This window comes from Suncus etruscus, chromosome 2, assembly GCF_024139225.1.
Source record: "Suncus etruscus isolate mSunEtr1 chromosome 2, mSunEtr1.pri.cur, whole genome shotgun sequence".
NCBI lineage: Eukaryota > Metazoa > Chordata > Mammalia > Eulipotyphla > Soricidae > Suncus > Suncus etruscus.
In genome coordinates, this window is record NC_064849.1 from 51475016 (window position 1) to 51498161 (window position 23146).

General features: G+C 32.1%; 1 protein-coding gene across 1 annotated transcript in view; it reads right to left on the bottom strand.

Moving 5' to 3' along the window:
• Nucleotides 1–19714, bottom strand: part of MIPOL1 (mirror-image polydactyly 1) — a 251632-nt gene extending 231918 nt beyond the window's left edge. Inside the window, exons 1-2 of the mRNA XM_049766979.1 lie at nucleotides 19604–19714; nucleotides 19011–19089 (exon numbers count right to left, since the gene is read on the bottom strand). Of these exons, the coding sequence (XP_049622936.1) occupies nucleotides 19011–19029 (19 nt within the window). The 5' untranslated portion in view covers nucleotides 19030–19089; nucleotides 19604–19714. The remainder of the gene's footprint in view (nucleotides 1–19010; nucleotides 19090–19603) is intronic.
• Nucleotides 19715–23146: the final 3432 nt, after the last annotated feature.

Consider the following 23146-nt stretch of genomic DNA (forward strand, 5'->3'; position numbering starts at 1 on the left):
GTGGATTCTACTTCAAATCTTGAAGTAGATGAGAGATTAAAATTATTCTATTGAGTCCCATTTTGTATCAAATGGAAATACTGTAATTTTCATAGTAATATGCTTCAGTATTTAACTAGTCATCACTGTTTCATTATAATAAAGTTATTACTGCTTAAGCTTTTTTTCTCCATATGTATAAAAAATATATGAAGACTAATGTTTTCTGATGGTTAAACAACAGGAAATATTTATGATCCTTAAATCTTGATCTTCTTGCTCTCCTGTGGACACTATATTATTTGGATAAAAGCATTTGGCCATTTCAAATCAAAAATATTTTCCAATTTTTGCCATTACTATGTAATTTAACATTGTCAAGCAAATTTAACTTGTACCATGAAAATGATGACATGCAAGAATAATACTAAGTATCCTTTAAATGCTATCACTTCTGCTAATGATTTTTCACCTGAATACCATGGACAGATTTAGTGAATATTTTAAAAATCTTAATATGTATCTAGGTACACTACATTATATACTTTGAAGGCACTATATCTATAGTAATGTTCTGGGGGGGGGTAGGGCTGTGATCAAAGCTAAATCCTGGTTCAGTGCTCAGAGATCACTCTTGGTGGGGCTCAAGGAACTGTATGGGGGAACAGGGATCAAATCCTGGTTAGCCACATGCAAGGCAAGCGGCAATTTTCCCACTATCCATATATAGAGTGTGTGTGTATATATACTATAGTATCACACACACACACACACACACACACACACACACACACACACACACACACACACACACACACACATCTCCAGCCCTGAATCTAGTAACTTTAATGCTATTTCCAATAAATAATTTTCATGAAAAATGTAACTTTGTACGTTTATATTTACATTTAGGGTCTCTTTTGGATTCAGTTGTCCAAATAATTAAACATTAGTCAATGTATAATATTCTCAGTTAAATTGATGCAACCCATGAAATCAGGAAAAATGGCCCAAAACAACTTATTCCACGACTACTACTACCCAGATGCAAGAAAGGAAGTGGCTAGAATCAAATAGGGATTCTTAGAGGCTGGGAAATTCTGCTCTGGCTGGCTTTGTAAATAGTTTGTGACAACTGGTATCTGTGTAAATGGATTTGATGGTCCCCTGGAGGGTCAATACTGTTTACAGAGCTGTTTCTTCAGAGTGGTTGAGCTAGAATTGTCTCTAGGGATCCTATGGAGTTACTCAGAATAGCAACATCCTAGCTACCTGAGAACAGAAGTTAAAAAAAAAAAAGAGAAGAGGAAACAGGCATATTATATAGGCAAGTACATTCAAATAAATGGATTGCCTACTCCATAAAATTTAAGTACTACAATGTTACAGATAGGATTTTATAGCTAAAATTAACAACCATAGAGGCAATTTGTTACTGTGAGTGCAATACTTATTAACACAGTTGGTAATCACATTAAAATGCTCTTATTGGGAAAGGGAAGGTTATTACTTATAGTATACCTTCTATTTTATTAATACATAAAAATACAGAAATATCTTTATTTTTGGGGATATTACATTATATAAGAAAATTAATGACATATGCTATTAAATACGGAAATAAATATGAAATGATAGAAACTCTACAGTAGTCTCATATTTTAAACAAAAAATAACATCTTTGTTCAAAGTGATTAAGAATGCCCCTAATATTCCTAACTAAGAGCTATTTTAACCATAATCATAATATTGAAAAATCAGGATAATACTAGTAGCTCCTAATACTTTCTACCAACTGCTTAAGTAAATTGTGAAATACTTGTCTGTGTCTATAAATGCTAATTATTTCCTTTAATAAATATTTTACTATACTGCATCCTTTGTCAAAGAGAGGGCTAGCTTTCCTTCCACACCAAACTATATATATGGACTTCCCACCACAAAACATCAAAACTCAGACTTCTGCCATATTACAGTAGTTACACCTAATTAATGAGTAGATACAAGTGTACTTTTTACATTATCCAATAAAAATGTTAGTGGAAATTGTATCTTCTACGTAGAAACCCTTGCATGAATTCTGATCACTAACTATAGGATTTGAATTATGTCTTCAATGTATAACTCCATGACCTTTCGCAAATTACTTAAACTCTCATCCTTCCCCATTAATAAAAAGCACATAATTCTAACACGTATCTACAAAATGTTGTGAGAATTAAGCTATTTATATTATGTAGTATCTACAGTATCAACAAAGAAAACAGTCAACAAAAGTTAGATGTTAACTAAAAAAGCTGCTTTGATAAAAGCAAATGGTTAAGTAAATAGTAGTAAAAATTACGATAAAAATATAAAGTGTAGAAATGTAAAATAAATGCTACTCCTTCAAGGAAACAAAAAAAAAATAACAGTCATGATTAAACTACTTAATACATACATTTTATAAAATTTATAAAGTTATATAAAACTAATACATGATAGAGGTGATGGGATTTCAAATAATATGGAAGCTAGCATTAAAGAAAGATTCTGAAAAAAATTCAGTATCATGATAAAAGAATATATATATAAATTTAATAGTAAAGCCAAAAAATAAATTTAAGTAGTATGTTTGTACAATATGATGTGAGCATTCACTATACTGGCATATAATATGCAATCAGGAATGGCAAGTAGATAAAAGACACGTATCCTTTAGAGAACATCTAAGGAGTCCTAGGAAATGAGAAAACTTTTAGGTTTTTAACATAAAAAATACAATTTTCCTAGGTCCATGCTGAGAACTTTAATTTTGTTGCTACCTTTGTTGTTATTATATTATATTATATATTATATTATATTATATTATATTATATTATATTATATTATATTATATTATATTATATTATATTATATTATATTATATTATATTATATTATATTATATTATATTATATTATATTATATTATATTTATTATACCTTTGTTGTTCTAGGCTAAGTGGGAGAAACCTATACCCATCAATCAATTTCATTAGTTCAGTTCCCCAGAACCAACAATGGAATTGCTTACAAGAAGAGGTAGCTAGATGCTACCAAGTTGGAAACGTCAGGTGGAGTTTTATGCATTCTAATAAATTGTACTGAATATATTAGGGTAGATAAAACACCTAGTAGGAAAACTGGACATAAATATAAGATATAAAAGGAATATTATAGAGAGGTTTATAAAGTTGGAAAGTTAATATCTGAAACTAATATCAAGAGCACACCAATTGCATACCTAAATGCCAAAAATAATCAGTACTTCTAAATAAATATCAAAAAGTAGTAGTGTGGTTATTTTGTCTCTAAAACAACTCAATGAATTGTCAATAAAAATTTTCAAATAATTCCCAGGCCAGTCATAAAATTTACTATACTGTGATCTTACTTACATTTTAAAAAGCATTTAAATGGTAAAACCATACCTATTTTTAAAGTGCTTTCATTTGTTTTATCCAGTATGAAATAGTCATGAATATATCAATATTCATTATGAGTAGAAGGTCAAATTTCTGTGTAAGAAATAAGTTATATCAAGTTACAACTTCAAATTTTTAATACTTATAAAAGGTAAATGCCGTGAACATAGTTTAATAGGGTAATATCTTAAAGTTTAGACTTCCTAATTAAATTATGTACACACCTCATAAATTAAATTCTTGTAAAACTAATATTGCCCAGTTTAACAATTTCAAATACTATTTAACCTAAAATAATTTTGAAAATTATCCTAAAACTTTTTCCCTAGTGCTATAAACTATTTAACAAAATACACCTACCTCTTTTTCAACCTTGCTCATTTTTCTTCTTTACAATAGAAGAATTTGTATAAAGTGATTAAATATCTGAGCATGGTCTTAAATTTCTTTAAGAAACAAAAAAATAATGCTCTACCGTGCATATAAAAATCTTCACGATAAATATTGTTTTCTTATTAAGTATAGATACACACTAATTTTCCAGGCACTCAACAATTTCAGAAATTACTTATAGAAGGTAAGTTTTGCAACACAAGTATACAGAAAGAAAAAATTGGTTTTCTAGATATGTGCCTTTCACTTTACTGAAGGACATTTTCAGATTTTGAAACCAAAACAAGAACCACCAGTCAGATACTAAGTGGAAATAACTGAAACACAATGTTAGTTCTAATGGATGGATGATTGTGTTTGGTCTTTTGAAACTTTGAAGTATAGGTAAGTCTTGATCACACAAATTAATAAATCCTAAAGCTGGAGTTAACAATAACCATTACACCCAAATTCTGCAGCTTAGCCCAGCCAATTTTTCAAAAGGTCAGGTTGTGAACTGGAGAAGATCAGGGAGGTCCACCGCATAGCTCTGTTGCCAGGCATCTCTCGTCTGGATTGTTGCAGGCATTTATTAGTATTCGTCAGCAGACTCAACAGAGCAAACACGAAATTCAAGCACGAATAATAAAATGAAATGCTGCTATATAACCCTTTGTCATTCAGCAAATATGGGACTTTTTAGCTACATTGTTCCTAAACCTGGGTTACTACTTTAATTTTTCTCCACAGTGCTGACTGAATGAGTATGCATGTGTGTTAAATGCAGAGCTCCCCTAACAACTGCAGGACTGCCATTTAATCTGTTGGTAGATGGACCATTTCCTGTGGGAACCCTAGCTATGATTTCCAGATCTACCAAATAAATCTCAGATTAAGATTCCAAATGAAACCTGCCTTTGGCAGATAAAAAAATGTCAAGATGGATATAAACAGTAAAATTATAAATTATCGAGGTGTTGTATGACAAACCAATGTTCAATTTTTTTGTTGACATGTGCCCAGATATCAAAAACTATATGAGACACTCATCAAATGTCACACTTTCATAATATTGGAGCCATCATTAAAACTGTTTGACTAAGGACCTCAAAGTGTTTAAGCAGTAGCTCAAAAGTATATTTGTGCAAAGCAGAAGAATAAATTTACATATCAGCAGCAGCTCATAAGGGATGGGTAAATATTCTGTTTATCTCTCATTGTAATTCAGGTTACTTTAAATACAAGGTTTTAGAAAATCATTATGCTCTATATGGCATCATTACATAACTTCTGATGCAAATGACGTGTGTTTTATTCAAGATCACCATTTGGTTTCTCTGGGTTAGGCAAAAAAAGCATGTAAAAGGTACAGATTCATGTCATTAATCAACTTTGATTACTATGCTCCTTGTTAGTTATACTAGTGTCATTAACTTGTAGAGGTAGCATTTTGAATGGATAAAAATAAGGATTTGCTACTCAAGGTGAGAAAAGTCTTAGAAAAGGAAATTTGTTTGTTTTTTATATTTCCATTTCAAATTAGTTGGGGAGGGGCAAAGACTTTTTCAAAAAAAAAAAGGAAAAGTTAATAAAGGACCAATACTGAACATCTTAAGAGAACAAATGGCCTATTATAAATGCAGAGTAAGTGTCAGATGCTAGTCTCCACTGCATTCTCAGGAGATCAGGGACTGCTTTTTTAATGAAAATTTTTGGTTTGTGTATGCTCTTCTTACCTGAAGTAACACAGCCTAGTTCTGAGTTTTAAATTGTATACTATTTGATTATAAAATAATCAAATACAAGAAATGATGCTTTCTGAAAGAAAAGAAACAGTTATGCTAAAATTACTTAAAAAAACTTTAAATACTTGACAGTTTCTGTATAAAAGGCTTGTGTGACTCCAAATTTTATATCAGTTTATGACAAAAATTCAAAAATCTAGTCTACCTAAAATATAAATTCTTTTCAATTGTAAATTCTTTAAACATACACCAATCTGTGGATAAGACATTGAACACCCTATATTTCATACTCCAAATATTAGAACGAATACCAAGCCCGCATACTGAAGGCTTTGTATATGTTCTCTTTCCTTTTCTATTTGCCCAACATATTTTCTTGGTTTAAGGTAAATGTAGTTTACCTATCACATTCAGGATGTTATATATATTAACTAAAGAAGGAAATATTTTTTGCCTAATTCTGATTATTTTTATGTACTCAAACTGTTCAAATCAACAAACGTTATTCTATTTTGGAGTATATAAAATTGTTTTAGTACAGCCAGTGACATTACTAAAATGCCGAATTAAAATTTTAATTAAAAATACTTAGCAAAACAAACATATTAAAAACAATCTACCAAGTATAATTTCATCAATAAGAACTATTTTTAACCTTTTACCTACACACGAGAAACGAGATATTAAAATAACTAAGAACTGGTATATATGAATAATTTTTTTTGGCTTTTGTGCCACACCCGGTGATGTTCAGGGGTTACTCCTGACTATGCTCTCAGAAAAATTCCTGGCTTGGGGGACCAATGGGATGCTGGAGTATCAAAATGTGGTCCTTCCTAGGCTAGTGCAGGCAAGGCAGATGACTTACCACCTGTGACACTGCTCTGGCCTCTTGAACAAATATTTAAAAAGACCAAAATAGGATTTTTTTAAATAATTTTTAGCGCTATATCACATCAAAATAAGTTTATCATTTAGAAAGGACTTAATTTTACTGAATTAGAATACAGAATAGTTTAACCAGATAGATTACAAATTCAACTAATTAGATTATGAAATAGTTTATGTAAAATTTCAGATTTTTGTGGTCCTGATTTGTTTTAAATTTCTTGCTTTCGTATTAGCCAAAAAATAATGCATGGGAACACATTAAAATAAAACACACCCTGTAAGTCTCACAAAGCAAAATTATGTGAAATTTCTCCTGAAAAGGCAATAATGTTCTACACAGTAAGTTGCTTTGACTAAAAGTTAAACACATTAAAAGTTTAGAGCATTGATGATCTTCTGAATTGTTTTTACTTAATGACTAGATTTCTCTTAAATGAAAAATTGCTATCTACTATAGCAGATGCAGTTATATTAGAGCTATAAAACAAATAGTTATCTGGGAAAAATTGAAAGGGTCTTACATTTGTCTATTCACCAGTTAGTCAATTCAGATATCCCAAAGCAACAAAAGAAGGAATTTCTAGTAATCATACCAAAGATGACATATACAGTCACCATGGAACCACACAGTAATGATAAATTAATGTGCTAATTTCAAGAAATTAGAAAATCAAGTTTCCAGAAAATTAAAGAGGCCTTAATGTAATATTAAGATTTTGGTTGTAGATGTGTCACAGGAAGTGCTCTAGCATGAAAGAGCTATAACCAGAAATGCTTAAATATTTTGGTTAAAGAGATCATAACCTGGAAGATGGGGAATAAAAAGCATAAACTAAAAATTTTTAGCTAAAATCTCAAAATAAAATATTAATATTTCATAACCAGAAATAAATGTGAATGAAATTAGATATCAAAAGTTGAGGGTTTCGGGATTTCAAGGGAAACTTCTCCCATGCCGGAATGTGGTTCTGAATACCTGAAGGTCTCCTCAGAGGCCTACTGAGCGCACCCCCAAAAAACTGTCAACTAAAGGAAGCAAAAGAGTATGGCCGCTCCACTTCATTTTGTGGCCCCGCACTCTTTCTACCCAATGAACCCCACCACAACACGCAGGAAAAACCACACTACAAGCGTGACAATGGGGAAACTTCGCAGGCAAACACCATGCACAGAGAATGAAGACGAAAGCTCGGATGACCTAATAAATTCCAACCACCTGATAAGGATCTTAAAATAGCAATATGGAATATGTTTGTAGAACGCAAAGAAAGCATAGATCAATCTGAACAGAACACAAAGACAGAAATCAGAAAACTCCAAACTGAAATAACAGATCTGAAAAACATGGTAGCTCAACTGAAAACCTCAATGGATGGCCTCGCCAGCAGGGTAACAGCAGCTGAGGAGAGAATCGGGGTACTGTAAGATGTGATGCAGAAAAATCAGCACAACAGAAGAAATTGGAAAAGAAACTTAAGACAAATGAACAGGCAATGGAAAAATTACTCAAGGAATGTGAACAGATGGAAATAAAAGTCTTTGATAAACTCAACAGAAACAACATAAGAATCACTAGAGTCCCAGAGACCCAGGTAGGAAATCTCCAGGAAAAATCAACTACCAAAGATATCATCAAAAAGATAGTCCCAGAGTTAAAGACTACATGCAATCAAATCCTACATGCTGCAGCTAGAAGACACACACACACACACACACACACACACACACACACACACACACAAAACACCCAAAGACACATCCTCATTAAAATGACAATTCCCACAGATAGAGATAGAATACTGAAAGCAGCAAGATCAAAAAGGGAAATTACATTCAGAGGAGCATCCCTAAGACTTACAGCAGACATGTCACAAGAAATGCTCAAGGCCAGAGACAGTGGTGGGATATTGTGACAAGACTGAATGAAATGAATGCCTTACCAAGAATACTGCACCCAGCCCAACTCACGTTCAGATTTGAAGAAAGAGTATATAGCTTCTTGGATAAACAACAGCTCAGAAACTTCACAGATGAAAAACCAGCCTTAAAGGAAAAACTGACAGGTCTACTCAAAGGCAAGAGAGACCAACAAACACAGCAAACTTATCTACAAAGATGACATTAAATCCTATGACAATCATCTCCCTCAATGTCAATGGACTAAATTCACCTGTTAAAAGACACAGAGTGGCAAAATGGGTCAAAAAGATGAATCCAACCTTCTGCTGCCTACAAGAAACATATCTGAATAGTCAGAACAAACATAGACTCAAAATCAAAGGCTGGAGGAAAATCATCCAAGTAAACAACACACTCAAAAAAGCTGGGGTGGCCATATTAATATCTGATGACACCAAATTTATACTCAGAAAAGTGGTAAGGAACAAAGATGAACACTATGTACTAATCAAGGGATATGTGCAACAGGAAGAAATCAGACTATTAAACATATATGCACCCAGAGAGAGACCAGCAAATTTTATAATACAATTACTGACAAATCTGAAAGAAGAAATCAATAATAACACAATCATTGTGGGAGACCTCAACACGGCCATATCAACACTTGATAGGTCAAACCAGACTGAAACCCAACAAAAACATGCTAGCCCTGAAAAATGTAATGGAAAAAAGAGGACTAGTAGATATATATAGGACACTCCATCCCAAAAAACCTGGATACACATTCTTCTCCAATGTACATGGGTCATTCTCAAGGATAGATTACATGCTGACACATAAAACATACCTCCATAAAATCAAAAGAATAGAAATCTTGCAGGCTACCTTTGCTGACCACAACGCTCTGAAATTAGATGTGAATTACAAAGGCACACAGAAGAACTTTGACAATTGGAAATTAAACACCCTGCTACTGAACAACCAGTGGGTCTGAGATGAAAAAAAAAATGGAAATCAAAACTTTCCTGGAAACAAATGATAATGAAGACACAAACTGCCATAATCTATGGGACACAGCAAAAGTGGTCCTGAGAGGAAAATTTATAGATCTACAAGTACACATCAGGAAGGAAGAAGGGGCATCCCTGAATAACTTAACAATGCAGCTCAAAAAATTGAAACTGTAATCAAACATCTGCCCAAAACGAAAAGTCCAGGCCCAGATGAATTTCCTAATGAATTTTTTCAAATCTTTCAAGAGCAGCTACTACCAATCCTAGCCAGGCTCTTCCATGAAATTGAAAAAACAGGAACACTCCCAAACAGCTTTTATGAAGCCAACATCACCTTGATACCAAAACCAGACAAAGACGCTGCCAAAAATGAATATTACAGACCAATATCCCTGATGAATGCTGATTCAAAGATCTTCAACAAAATCCTGGCAAATAGGATCCAATGCATCATCAAGATCATACACTTCGACCAAGTAGGTTTCATCCCAGGAATGCAAGGATGTTTAACATTCGTAAATCTATCAACATCATACACAGTATCAACAAGAAGAAAAATAAGAATTACATGATCATATCAACAGAGGCAGAGAAAGCATTTGATAAGGTCCAACACACATTCTTGATCAAAACTCTCAGCAAGATGGGAATGAAAGGAACCTTTTTCAATCTAGTTGAAGCCATCTACCACAAGCCAATGGCAAATATTATCCTCAATGGAGAAACTAAAAGCCTTTCCTCTAAATTCTGGTACAAGACAAGACTGTCCTCTCTCATCACTCCTCTTCAACATAGTACTGGAAGTTCTTGCTATAGAGATCAGGCAAGAAAAAGATATGAAGGGAATCCAGATAGAAAAGGAAGAAGTCAAGCTCTCATTGTTTGCAGATGACATGATACTCTACTTAGAAAGCTCTAAAGACTCTACCAAAAAGCTTCGAGAAACAACAGACTCATATAGCAAGGTAGCAGGCTACAAAATTAACACAGAGAAATCAATGGCCTTTTTATACACCAATAATAATAGGGAAGAGAAGGAAGTCAAGAAGGCAATCCCATTCACATTAGTGCCACACAAACTCTAATATCTTGGAGTCAACTTGACCAAAGACGTGAAGGACCTATACAAAGAAAACTATAAAGCCCTGCTCCAAGAAATAAGAGAAAACACATGGAAATGGAAACACATACCCTGCTCATGGATTGGCAGGACTAACATCATTAAAATGGCAATACTCCCCAAAGCATTATACAGATTTAATGTGATCCCATTAAAAATACCCATGACATTCTTCAAAGAAGTGAATCAAACACTTATGAAGTTCATCTGTTACAATAAACAATATCGAATAGCTAAAGCACTCCTAGAGAAAAGGAAAAAGGAAGGCATTACTTTCCCAAACTTTAAACTGTACTAGAAAGCAATAGTTATCAAAACAGCATGGTATTGGAATAAAGACAAACCTTCACATCAGTGGAATAGGCTTGAGTTCTCAGATATTGTTCCCCAGACATACAATTATCTAATTTTTGACAAAGGAGCAAGAAATCCTAAGTAGAGCAGGGAAAAACCTCTTCAACAAGTGGTGCTTGCAGAACTGGTTAGCCACTTGCAAAAAAGCGAACATAGACCCCCAGTAAATATCATGTATGAAGGTAAAGTCCAAATGGATTAAAGACCTTGATATCAGACCTGATACCATAAGGTATAAAAAACAACACTTTGGTAAAAACATTGAGACTAAAGGCATCTTCAAGGAGGAAACTGCACTTTCCAAACAAGTGGAAGCAGAGATCAACAGATGGGAATACATTAAGCGTGAAGCTTCTGCACCTCAAAAGAAATAGTGCCCTGTATACAAGAGCCACCCACTGAGTGGGAGAAACTATTCACCCAACACCTATCAGATAAGGGGCTAATATCCAAAATATACAGGGCACTGACAGAACTTTACAAGAAAAAAACATCTATTCCCATCAAAAAATGGGGAGAAGAAATGAACAGACGCTTTGATAAAAAAGAATTACATATGGCCAAAAGGCACAGGAAAAAATGTTCCACATCACTAATCATCAGGGAGATGCAAATAAAAACAATGATGAGATATCTTCTCACACCACAGAGATTGGCATACATCACAAAGAATGAGAACAATCAGTGCAGGCGGGGATGTGAGAGAAAGAAACTCTTATCCACTGCTGGTGGGAATGCCATCTAGTCCAACCTCTATGGAAAGCGATATGGAGACTCCTCCAAAATCTGGAAATTGAGCTCCCATTCGGCCCAGCTATTCCACTCCTAGGGATATACCCTAAGAACACAAGAATACAATACAAAAACCCCTTCCTCACACCTATATTTATTGCAGCACTATTCACAATAGCCAGGCTCTGGAAACAACCAAGATGCCCTTCCACAGACGAATGGCTATAGAAACTGTGGTACATACACACAACGGAATATTATGCAGCCGTCAGGAGAGATGAAGTCATGAAATTTTTCTATACATGGATGTACATGGAATCTACCATGCTGAGTGAAGTAAGTGAGAGGGAGAGAGAGAGAGAGATGCAGAATAGTCTCACTCATCTATGGGTTTTAAGAAAAATAAAAGTCATTTTTGCAACAATCCTCAAAGACAATGGGAGGGGGGCTGGAACTTCCAGCTTACTTCATGAAGGTCACCACAAAGAGTGGTGAGTGTAGTTATAGAGATAACTACACAGTGAACTACCAAAATCATGTGAATGAATGAGGGAACTGAAAAGCCTGTCTGAAGTACAGGTGGGGGTGGGGTGGGATGGTGAGAGATTTGGGACATTGGTTGTGGGAATGTTGCACTGGTGAAGGGGGTGTTCTTTACATGACTGAATCCTAATCACAATCATAAATGTAATCAAGATGTTTAAATAAAAAAAAAGTAGAGAGTTTCAAATATTCATACAAGTTGTACAAAAGGTGGGTCATACCAATAATATAGAAATGCAGAAATAAAGTTCTGTATTATAAAAGAAATTCATTATTTTTCACTTATTTTATTGCTTCATTTATTTTATTGTCATTTTTATAAAAATTAAAGATGAAAGCTAGAGTTCCACATAAATAATACATAATGAAGTAATTAGCATATTTTCAATTATATAAACCTATAAAAAATTCCCTCACAGGGGTCTAAGTGATAGCACAGCAGGTAGGTTGTTCATTTGCCTTGTTTATGGCCATCCCAGATTTAATCTCTGGCATCCCATATACCCTTTAGCCTACCAGAAGTTATTCCTGAGTGCAGAGCCAGGAGTAATCCCTCAGTACTGCCAAGTATGCTCCAAAACAAACAAAATTTACTTCATGATGTGCCCTTATTAAGAATTTATATGTAGAATCATTCATTGTAACAAATGTATAATTATAGTGGAGTATAATATAGTGAGGAGGAGTGGAGGAGGACTGATAAAAGGAACTTCTTTTGGGAGATGGGAATTTGGCCCACACATACAAATTACTCCTGAATGTAATCAGGGTACCATATGAGATTCTGGGGATCAAATCCAGGTCACCTTTGTAAAAGGCAAATGCCCTACCACTATACAATCACTAAGTCCAAATAAACTTTCATAGTTTATTAAACTTTTAAAGACCCAACGGACTCATTTTCCACTCAATTTTGCTGTGAAGTTTGACTTACAAATTCTATTAAATAATTTTAATTCAAATGCACACACCTAAAACATACCATCTAACAATTTTATGTCAATTAATAAGTTAAATGAAAAACTTCACAAATATGAATATTCCTATCATCTATTAATTCAAAACACAATTGAAAACAAACTTTATAATGGTTAAAACACTAAATTGAGCAATTGGAGTACAATACAGCATAGGGCATTTGCCTTGCACATGGTCAACCTGGTGTCAACCCCCAGTACCCCAGATGGTCTGCTGAACTATCCAGTAGTAATCCTGAGTGCAGAGTTAGGAATTAACCCTTGAAAACTGCTAGGTGTGGCCTAAAAACCATAAAACAAAAACTAAACCGAAGTACCCTCAGAAAACTTTTCAGTTATTTCACTACTGAACCTAGTAACAGATTAATTCTTATCAAGCTTACAAATGGACACATAAAAATCACTTTAATAAAAACTTCAAATATAAGATTAAAAAAAGAGTAACAGTATAGCCATGGTCTTTGAGAGTAATTTTAATAATTCTTCTGAAAATGGAATCATCCTTACTTGTCACTTGCCAATAGTATTAAAACTATTTTCTTAAATATCCTGTGGTTATATGTAAAAAGCTAACAGCATTCTATTAAGTTAGATACTAAGGAGATATGCAAAAATAATCAGATTTCAGGCATATTTTAACCCTTCTGTGGAATATGTAAATTTTTAAAAATACATCCTAAAACATACTTTCCTAAAGTGTAATTCTGTCATATATTATAATAAATATACTAGTCTGATGATTTTTTATGAAACTGAGTTTTCAACACTGGAAAAACAGATTTTATTCTATTCTGTTAGGATATTTTTATTCAGTCTATAGTATTGATTTTACACTATGAAAAATACTAAATGCAAGCTATAATTCTTTGAAAATATAAAGTTTGTAAAGATAATATAAATATATTTGTGGATAATAGCTTTTTACAAAGGACCTATTTAGGTCCTTTAAAATATTAACATTTTTAAAACATCAGTATAAAGCATTACCACACAATTTTTGTGAAACAAATGACACTGGAATGTGAAATATATATTCACATTAATATTTATTCACAAATAAATTCATTTTCTGTTTAAGATATGGTAGTAGTTTTTATTCTTTTAGTTTACATTTTAATAGATTTTTAAAGTTAGTTATAAAAAAAATCACAAAGTTAGAAAAGGAGAAATAGTAAAGAAAGCAAGATACTTGCCTCACATTCAACAGACTTGGATTCATTCTCCAGCACTACACATGGTTACATTAGTCTCACAAAGAGTCATCTCTAAACATTACTTGGTATCTCATAAATGTTAAACAGAAAAGGAAAAAGGGGGCCAGAGCAGTGGCGCAAATGAAAAGGCGTCTGTCTTGACCACGCTAGCCTAATACGGACTGCAGTTTGATCCCCCTGCATCCCATATGGTCCCCCAAGCGAGGAGAGATTTCTGAGCGCATAGCCAGATATTGTAGTAGTTTTTTAATAAACTCAACCCCCAATCTTAACAACAGTGCTAAAGAAATTACCATCCAAAAAAAAAATTACCATCCTATTACATAACCAAGAAAAGTGTTTAAAAAAGATGCTTGCACGCTAAGCCAAATAAAGATTAAAAAATTGAAAGCAGATTTACCCAACTCTATGACTTCTTTCTAACATAATGATTTATTGTAATTACAAAGTACATTGATTCTTAAAAAAACTTTGACTTATGTCTGTTTTAAAATAAAAACAAATAGCATTATTTAGGATAAAACATATTCTACTTACTAAAAAAAAATTCAATATATTTCAAGTCCTATAACACAGCTCACAATGTATATATAGTTATGTTTTTATACCTGGAACTTAGAAAACTTCAATTCTAACAGCTTGTAGTTTCCCCAAATATTACAGAAATGTAAGTCTGTTTTATGCAAGTTACCATTTACTTCTTTGCTGAAAATACTAAAATAATTTATGAAAATAACAGACTTCACTCATAATGTTAACCACACAGATTTTCTACAGTGTTGCAAAGATATATATTCTAATCAAAAAGCTTTTAAATAATTGAATAGCTATAGACATAACTCAGTTATAGAGCCAGCCATAAACAAACAAAACTTAAAAAGAGTACAAACTTTGTTAAAAGAGAGAAAGACTATAATAAAAGAGTTTGATGGTGGCACAAAGGTTTCCAATCCAAACAAATGAAAAATAAAAACTGCTTAAATTTTAATATGAAACTAATGAACTATGCACTAGTTACCTTTTACTAGTCTTTTTTTTTCATTTGTGGTAGAAAACATATGAAGCATAGCTACAAAGGTAATTGTCACCCCAATTCCAAAATAAAGAGCTAATTACTTTTACTAAACTTAGCAAAGTAATATTACTGAGATATTTGGTTGCCCACAATAAACTGCAGCATATACTCTTAAACATAAGCATATCTTGGATTTCAAATGAGTACAATGATTTAGTAAAATTCTTTTTATTCAGTTTAAGAGATATTAGTTTTAAACCATAGTTCATATACAAATTAATGTAGTGCAGAGGTAAAAATAACTACTTGATATAAAATACCTATATTCTAAATATATAATTTTCTAAATAATAAAACTAAAAAAGTATATTAAAGAAAATCGCAAACTGAAAGGTTTTTGTCCAAAGCTTTGTTCTAACCTTTGGTAAGAAAAAAACTTTTTACCTTCAATTGGCAAGAAATATTTAAAAACACAGTAATATGGAATATGCTGTAACCTATATTAACCTTTCTTAGGGAACACTGACTCCCTAAAGGTTCTAAATTTAAATAAGTTTCACAATATACCTAAGGTACTCACATCCAGGCTTCATTTTTTTCTACATAGAGGCATCGGTACCTATGGCAGGTATGTTTATTCATAAGTAATATGTAAACTATCTTCGAATGGACTGTATGTACAATGAAAGAAACCATTTCTGATAATACATTTAAAAATAAAAATCAATATAAGTATCCAGAAATTTGTAGTTTGACAACTAATCATAAGAGATTTCTGGCCATTTAAATTCTTTAAAATTTAAATTCTTTACATTTCTTAAAATGTCTGGATTAACAAGCAACTGCTAAAGAAAGGCTAAAGAGTCACATAAATGTTTTTCGTAGGTTGATTAAATTAAGTCTTGATAATTTTTTAAAGAACCATAGAAAATATTACATTTTCACATAAGATCTAAAGAAAATAAAAACTCGGCATAAATACTCCCATGATAATACAAATTTATTCACTCAAATTTTTCTTCCATCAACTTAAAATTTCACTGGTCAAGATTGCTTTTCTAACTACTTTAAGCAGCCAATTTATAGATGATATCACCCATCCTACCTATCAACATCAAATAATGCTCATTACAGTTCTCATTAATGTCTCAATAAAGACTGATGTTAAAATCTTTCACTAATGTGTCTATAATAATAGTAGGAAAGAAAGCCACTTTACCACTCCATAAAATAAAATTTCTAAGATGTATTTGTCATTCAGAAAAACTTGATTTCCTTAAAAAATTAAGATTATTGAAGAGAGTAGACTATCACATTAGTGTAAAAAAGAGAACTGAATTTGTATTTTATAATAAGTCAACAAATGTTGATATAGAAAAGATGACTATTTGAGATTTTACTGTTTATCATTTAAACATTATCAAAAACTCAAAATATTACATTTACCCATTTAACTTTATGTTGCAATATTTCATTAACAGGAACTTACATGAAAGGGACTTATCCTCATTTTTGTTGTCAAAACAAATTAAAATGCAAATATTTCTAATGATAATTATCGTACATTCCATGAGGTATACAACTCCAGCAGCCTATTTAAGTGTCTTATGTCTTCAGTTGTGAAACCCTCCTCTCCCTAAGAGGCCTAGTGTTTCCACTGCTACCTTTATTAACCTTTTCTAGTTATTCTATATTCATGAGATGTATTTTCTCTGTACTATCCGGCTTATTCATACATTAAAAAAATGCCTCAGATTCTTAACGAACCTTTCATCTTTAATTTGAACATGACTTACACAGCAATGAGACCATTCAGTATGAAAATTGATCAATGCACACATTATTCTCATCCTTCATTTGTACATAGAGCAATAAAATTGCACTGAATTCTTCAAAGTTTGCTTATTGTGTAGATGAATAAAACAACTAAAATTTCACACCAAAACATCCTATCACAAAGTTATCATGAAATTCAGTCAACTATAAACTTTGTATTAAACCTTTTAACTATTTCGGTCATCTATTACTTGATATTATTTTATGTATCACTTTTTTAGTTACCTGAATTCTACTCAGAACAAAATGCTTGGGGCAAATAAAAAGAAAGGTTGATAATAGTAGGCAAATAATGAAAGAAATTGTATAACTTGAAAATGAAAAGCAATTTCAGAAACAGGGAAAAAGTATACACAGAGAGCATCACATCTTTTTAAACCTCAAAAGAAAGTATAGTTACTAACTTAAGTATAATGATAAATAGTCCTCAGAGGCCTTCAACCATCTGAAAAAGATTATCATGTGGCTGATACATAGTGAGAAGGGAGGGCTGTTAGGGGAGGGGAAATTAGAGAGATGTATGCACTGTTAATTTAAAGTAAATAAAAGTGGTGCATGCAATATGATATTTAGAATGATTCATTTCCTAATGATTCCAGATTTGCAGTATTTTACTGAAAGAGGTCGCAATAAAAAAGACCTAGTACGTGCTTAAACCTCTCTCTACAGATTTTTTATCTTAGGAAATGAGGGCCGAGAAGAAAAATGAGGTGAGAGAAAGGAAATGAGAGAAAGGAAGAGAAAGAAAGAAATAGATTGGAGAGATTATAGAAGAAAAGAGAATATGGAGAGAGAACTGAAAGAAGAGAGGGAAAAGAGAAAAGGAGAGAAAGAGGTGGCTGTGCTCTAAGAAAGATGAGGACAAATCTACCTGTCTACTTTAATCATCTGTTTTACAGGCCATCTCTCTCTCTCACCATCTTTCAAATTGTGCTTCTGCACTCTCTCTCTCTCTCTCTCTCTCTCTCTCTCTCTCTCTCTCTCTCTCTCTCTCTCTCTCTCTCTCTCTCTCTCTCTCTCTCTCTCTCTCTCTCTCTCTCTCTCTCTCTCATTCTCTTATTGTCCTTCTCTATATCTTGAATATATCTGTGTATCTATCTTGCTCTGAGTTTCTTTACCCTTTCTAATTCCATCATTTGTGACTGTCTCTTTCTAGATATATCTTGGCATGCTTCTTTATAAGCACTCTCCACACATATTTTTGGTCTCCTATGTATGTTTTACTTTCAATAACTTTTATTGTATATATATTTAATGGAGTTCTGTGTGCATGTCCGTGTTTCTGAGTATGTTTCCAGAGTCTTGCCTCTATGTCTGTCTCATTTTTACTGCTGTTACTGCTCTGATGTCCTTCTTTGTGAGCACTGGTAGGTATCTTCTTTCATTGAATTATGTGTACTGCCCCCATGCCCTTCCTTCCTGTGTTTATGTCTCTCACTGTTTCCTTATGTGAGACTCTCTCTCTCTCTCTCTCTCTCTATATATATATATATATATGCATGTCTCTTTCATTTATTCAATCTCCTCTATCACTTAGTGTGTTCTTTCTTTCTGTGTCTGTTTTATTCCTCAGTTATCTCTTCTATGTGTGTCCACTTACCTGAGTATCTAAATAAAAGTGATCAAAGAATCAAGGACTATTAGCTTAATAGAATTATAGTTACCTAAAATATGTGTAAAACTGAAATGTGAGTATATGTGCTTTTCTGGAATGTGAGTATATGTGTATGCACAAAAAAAGTATAGGTGTAAACGAGTGCACACATGTGTTCTTGCCTGCCTCAAATACATTGGTTTGAACAAACACACTTCATTCAGTGCCTTGATCTAGCAGCACACCTGGGATTGGTATCAATACCTAAAAAGTTCTTACCTTTTGACCAGTCTTCCATTTGTACTTCTGTTCTTGTTTGCTCTGGCAATGTTTCTTGTTCTTGCTCCAAGATGTGAAGCTACATTAAAGCCAAAGATAAGTAAATAAACTTAAAACAAACTATTAGAACACAGTGAAAACTTACCTTTAATATAGAATTTATAGGATAAGTTTTATTTTCAAAAAATTTATATGAGTCAATTAGCAATATATTTCAATACTGGCATTAAATATTTTCTTATGAAAAGATTCTTTGTTTTACACATATTTCAGTAACTATAATTCATATTAAGCTAATAGTCTTGATTCTTTGATCACTTTTATTTAACTTATCGCCAACTATAACTGTAACAATTTAAGAAAAACTAAAACTTTTGCTGTAACTTGACAAAATTAGTTTGATATTATTATAGTTTTTTAAAAAAATTTTACTTAAAAATTAATTTAAGAATGCTGCATTAAAAAACATAAAGACTATCACTAACTTTGCAATTATTGGTATTTCTTTTATATTTGCTTTCATTATAAAGCTGTGGCTGTGTAAAGTTTTTTTTAGGGGGAGTGCCTTTTAAGAAGAATAAAATTAAATTTACCTTGCAGCTAGGACTCTGCTTCCTTTAAAAAATCCTCAAATAAAGCTGTCGTAAGCTTCTCCTTTTCCAATTTTCTCTAAATATGTTGATCTGGACTTGGCAATCTTTTTCTAAGTTCCTCATTTACTTTTGGATTAGCTGAAAATATAGGAAGTTATTAATATCAAAGAAATATGTTCCAGTCAATGAAGCCATTTCCCTACATATTGCCCAAAAAGGTTAATAATAATTGCAGTCTTTTAATAAGAGATTCATATATCAAGACATGTAGAAAATACAGTCTTTAATAACCTCTAGAGTATTTTAAAACAATTCTTACAGGCCTTAATGTGCTTAGTAATATACTATTTAAAACCATAATTTTTATCCCTCTGCAATATACAGTCACTCTTCCTCATCATTTACCCAGCTAATGAATGCCAGCAATTAGTAAAATGTAGATCCCATTGCACAATCATTTTAATGCTTTTAGCACTCAGAAAAGTAAACACCAAATTAATACTGCTCAAGCCATATCAGATCCTAGTTGGAAGCAAGCAATTATAGTTCAGCTCCTCAGGTGTAATTAAATGATTGGAATGATTTAGTTCCATAAATGCAAGTTAATTCATAAGCAAGCAACAAATATACTGGGAGTAATTACAAGGAAACATTGACAGTCATAAGCAGGGCTAATTCTTTTTTGTGCCTGACGTAGTAAAATGCTGCCCTCTCCTGGACAGATGAGTGAATATATCAGTCTGAAAACAAACACCCACAACAGTCAGTTTTAAAAAGTCATTAGAAAAAACTGAATCAGTTCGTCAAATCAGTAACTTTAAGTATAAGTTTAATGTATATTATTTCTACACACTACTGAGTGTAACATTTCTTCCACTGAAGTGCTCAATATAAGATCTTCTAATATTCCAGGGTCATTCCTGTATTTTCCATCATTTGTTTTTTGCTTTGCTTTGTTTTGTTTTTGAAGGGAAGGTCCACCTGGAAGTGCAGGGGAACCAAAGAGTGCTGATGATCAATCACAGGGCACTTGCCTGCAAATCCTTTACAGATTTTTGTATGACTGCCTTTTGAGTTCTCTCTATGGCCCAAATCTGGTATTTCTAATGAAATTAAATCACTCATTTATAATACTGATAGGCTGCAAAGAAATGTAGTGTCTGTTGGGAGTATCAGGTGAATGCCTATATTTTCATATTGGCAAACTTTAACTGGACTGTTTTACATAATATATAAAAGACTTATAACTACTAAAATTTGTAAGTTTGATTCGGTATTATTGTGATCATATATAATGGTTTAAAATTAATGTGTTCTTTACATGACTGAAACCCTACTACAATCATGTTGTAATCAAGGAGTTTTAAATAAAGATATTAAAATGATTAATGTTTTCAATATTTTTAATAAAAATGAACGCAACATCATTCTAAGCATATTTAAAAACAAAAGAACACTAAAGGTGAGTACACAAGAAAAAAAATTTAAGAAGTATATTTTAGGTACCAATTAAGACAATCTCAACGTTTAAAATTTCTCAGACTAAATAAAAAACTTTACATGTTTACTATTTAATGTGTTTTATTTAATATAATTAAAGAACCATGGTTTTCAAAGTTGGCAGAAGTTACTGATAGTTGATTTTAGGCATTATATATTTAGACAGCTCTTACTACAATTTTAAGAAACTAAACATTCTCAGAACCTTACTAGTCATAATTCAAATTAGACTTTACTCAATGAGTGTATGTTGATACTATATACAAATATTTTTACATATAGAGTTTTGGGCATCATTACACAGAAGAATGAACCCACTGACTTCCTGAAAATTGAATATATTTTTTCAAATATTAACAATAGCATGCATGTGAATCAAATCCTTCAATAAATCTAAATAATACTTGTAGACCATAATGTATTTTTTGCATGATTAGTTTTTGTTTTGTTTTGGAGCCACACAAAAGTACCTAGGGTTTACTCTTGGCTTTATACTCAGGAATCACTCCTGGCAGTATTTAGGAGACCATATAAGGTGCTAGAAACTGAATACAGATCAATTGCAGGCAAGGCAAATTGCTCTGGCTCCTAGCAATATTGTTTAATATTAGCAATATTTGGCGAGATAGAAGGGTAATTGACCTCCTAATATGCTTTCAAATACAATAAAATAACTATATTCTAAGTCATAGAATTTAGCCATGTATAAACATATATTATAACAATAAATCTGTGTAACAGTAAAATAAATTAGTCTTATTATTACTAAGCTTAAAATGTACAGCACATTTCCTTTGCCCTCGTTATCACAGTCTTATTTTTCAATTCATATCTTGTACACTGTAAGTTAATTGCTTTTGGAAAGTACTTATTATTCATGTAAAAATTAATGTGCCAATGTGTTTAAATCCTATTAAATGACCATTCATGCTTCATTCTTCTTTAAGTACCAATGAAATCTGTCAAAAGACATCAATGCAGAATGGTCTTAAAGAAAGTTCTAATAAAGAATTTTTTTCTGCTAACACAAGATTTTTCTATTCACCAACTTTGCTTAAATTCCATTAATTTTTTAAGCTACTTTTAATAAATTCACCAAGTAAAATTTTTAGGCCCCATAGCCTGTCATTTGTGTTCCAGCTGACATTATGAATATTAATAACAGTGTTATCCTGATTAAATAGGCTTCATATGAAATCCCTGTGAATCCTATAGCTCAGACATCTCATTTTTCCAACTCTTTATGAATTTGGATTCAGACATTAAACTGGAAAAATCTTAAAACACAGATTTAATGGCATATTTGCATATTGTTAAAGAAAATTTAGATGTTCTGATGATTCAAATAATCATAAAATATTGTCACAGAAATAGATTTCTATTAACATGCATCATATTATACTTCTAATTATTTTGGACAAACGATTAGGGCTAATAAAACATAAATTCTTTTCCTCACCCTCACCATAAAGATAAGTTAGAAATCAAGAACTTATTTTTGTCAAAAATTATAATAGTTAAAAGTAATAGGGTGATCTGGGTGGTAGATATCAAGTAAGACTTGTTTAAAAGTTAAATTTCATGTCACAGACAAAATATTTCTTGAACACCAATAATAGAAGTAATGTTCAAGAAACAAAATAAAAAAGATTTCAATTAAATTTTGCTTCATTTCACTGGGAAAATCACCTATTTTAAAATATATTGAATATGAACAGAACATATATTAGCATCAGTTAAATTCAAATCTTTTCTATCACACAATTCTAACTTAATTCCCCCTAATTATTTCTCAAAGGCAGCTTATTATGTCAAAGAAAAAAATTTATTATATGTCGAAGAAAAAAATTATAAATCGCATACCTCCTCTTTTTAGGTACAAAATAATCTAAATATATCTTAAACTAAAGTTTTCCAAAATCACCCTATAAAAATCTAGACTAAAAAATTACACAAAAATCCTTTTGCTCTCAAATGTGACTCAATTCTTCTTTTTTTACTCAGCAGTTAAACACTTAATAAAACAAAATTTGTTCACTGAAG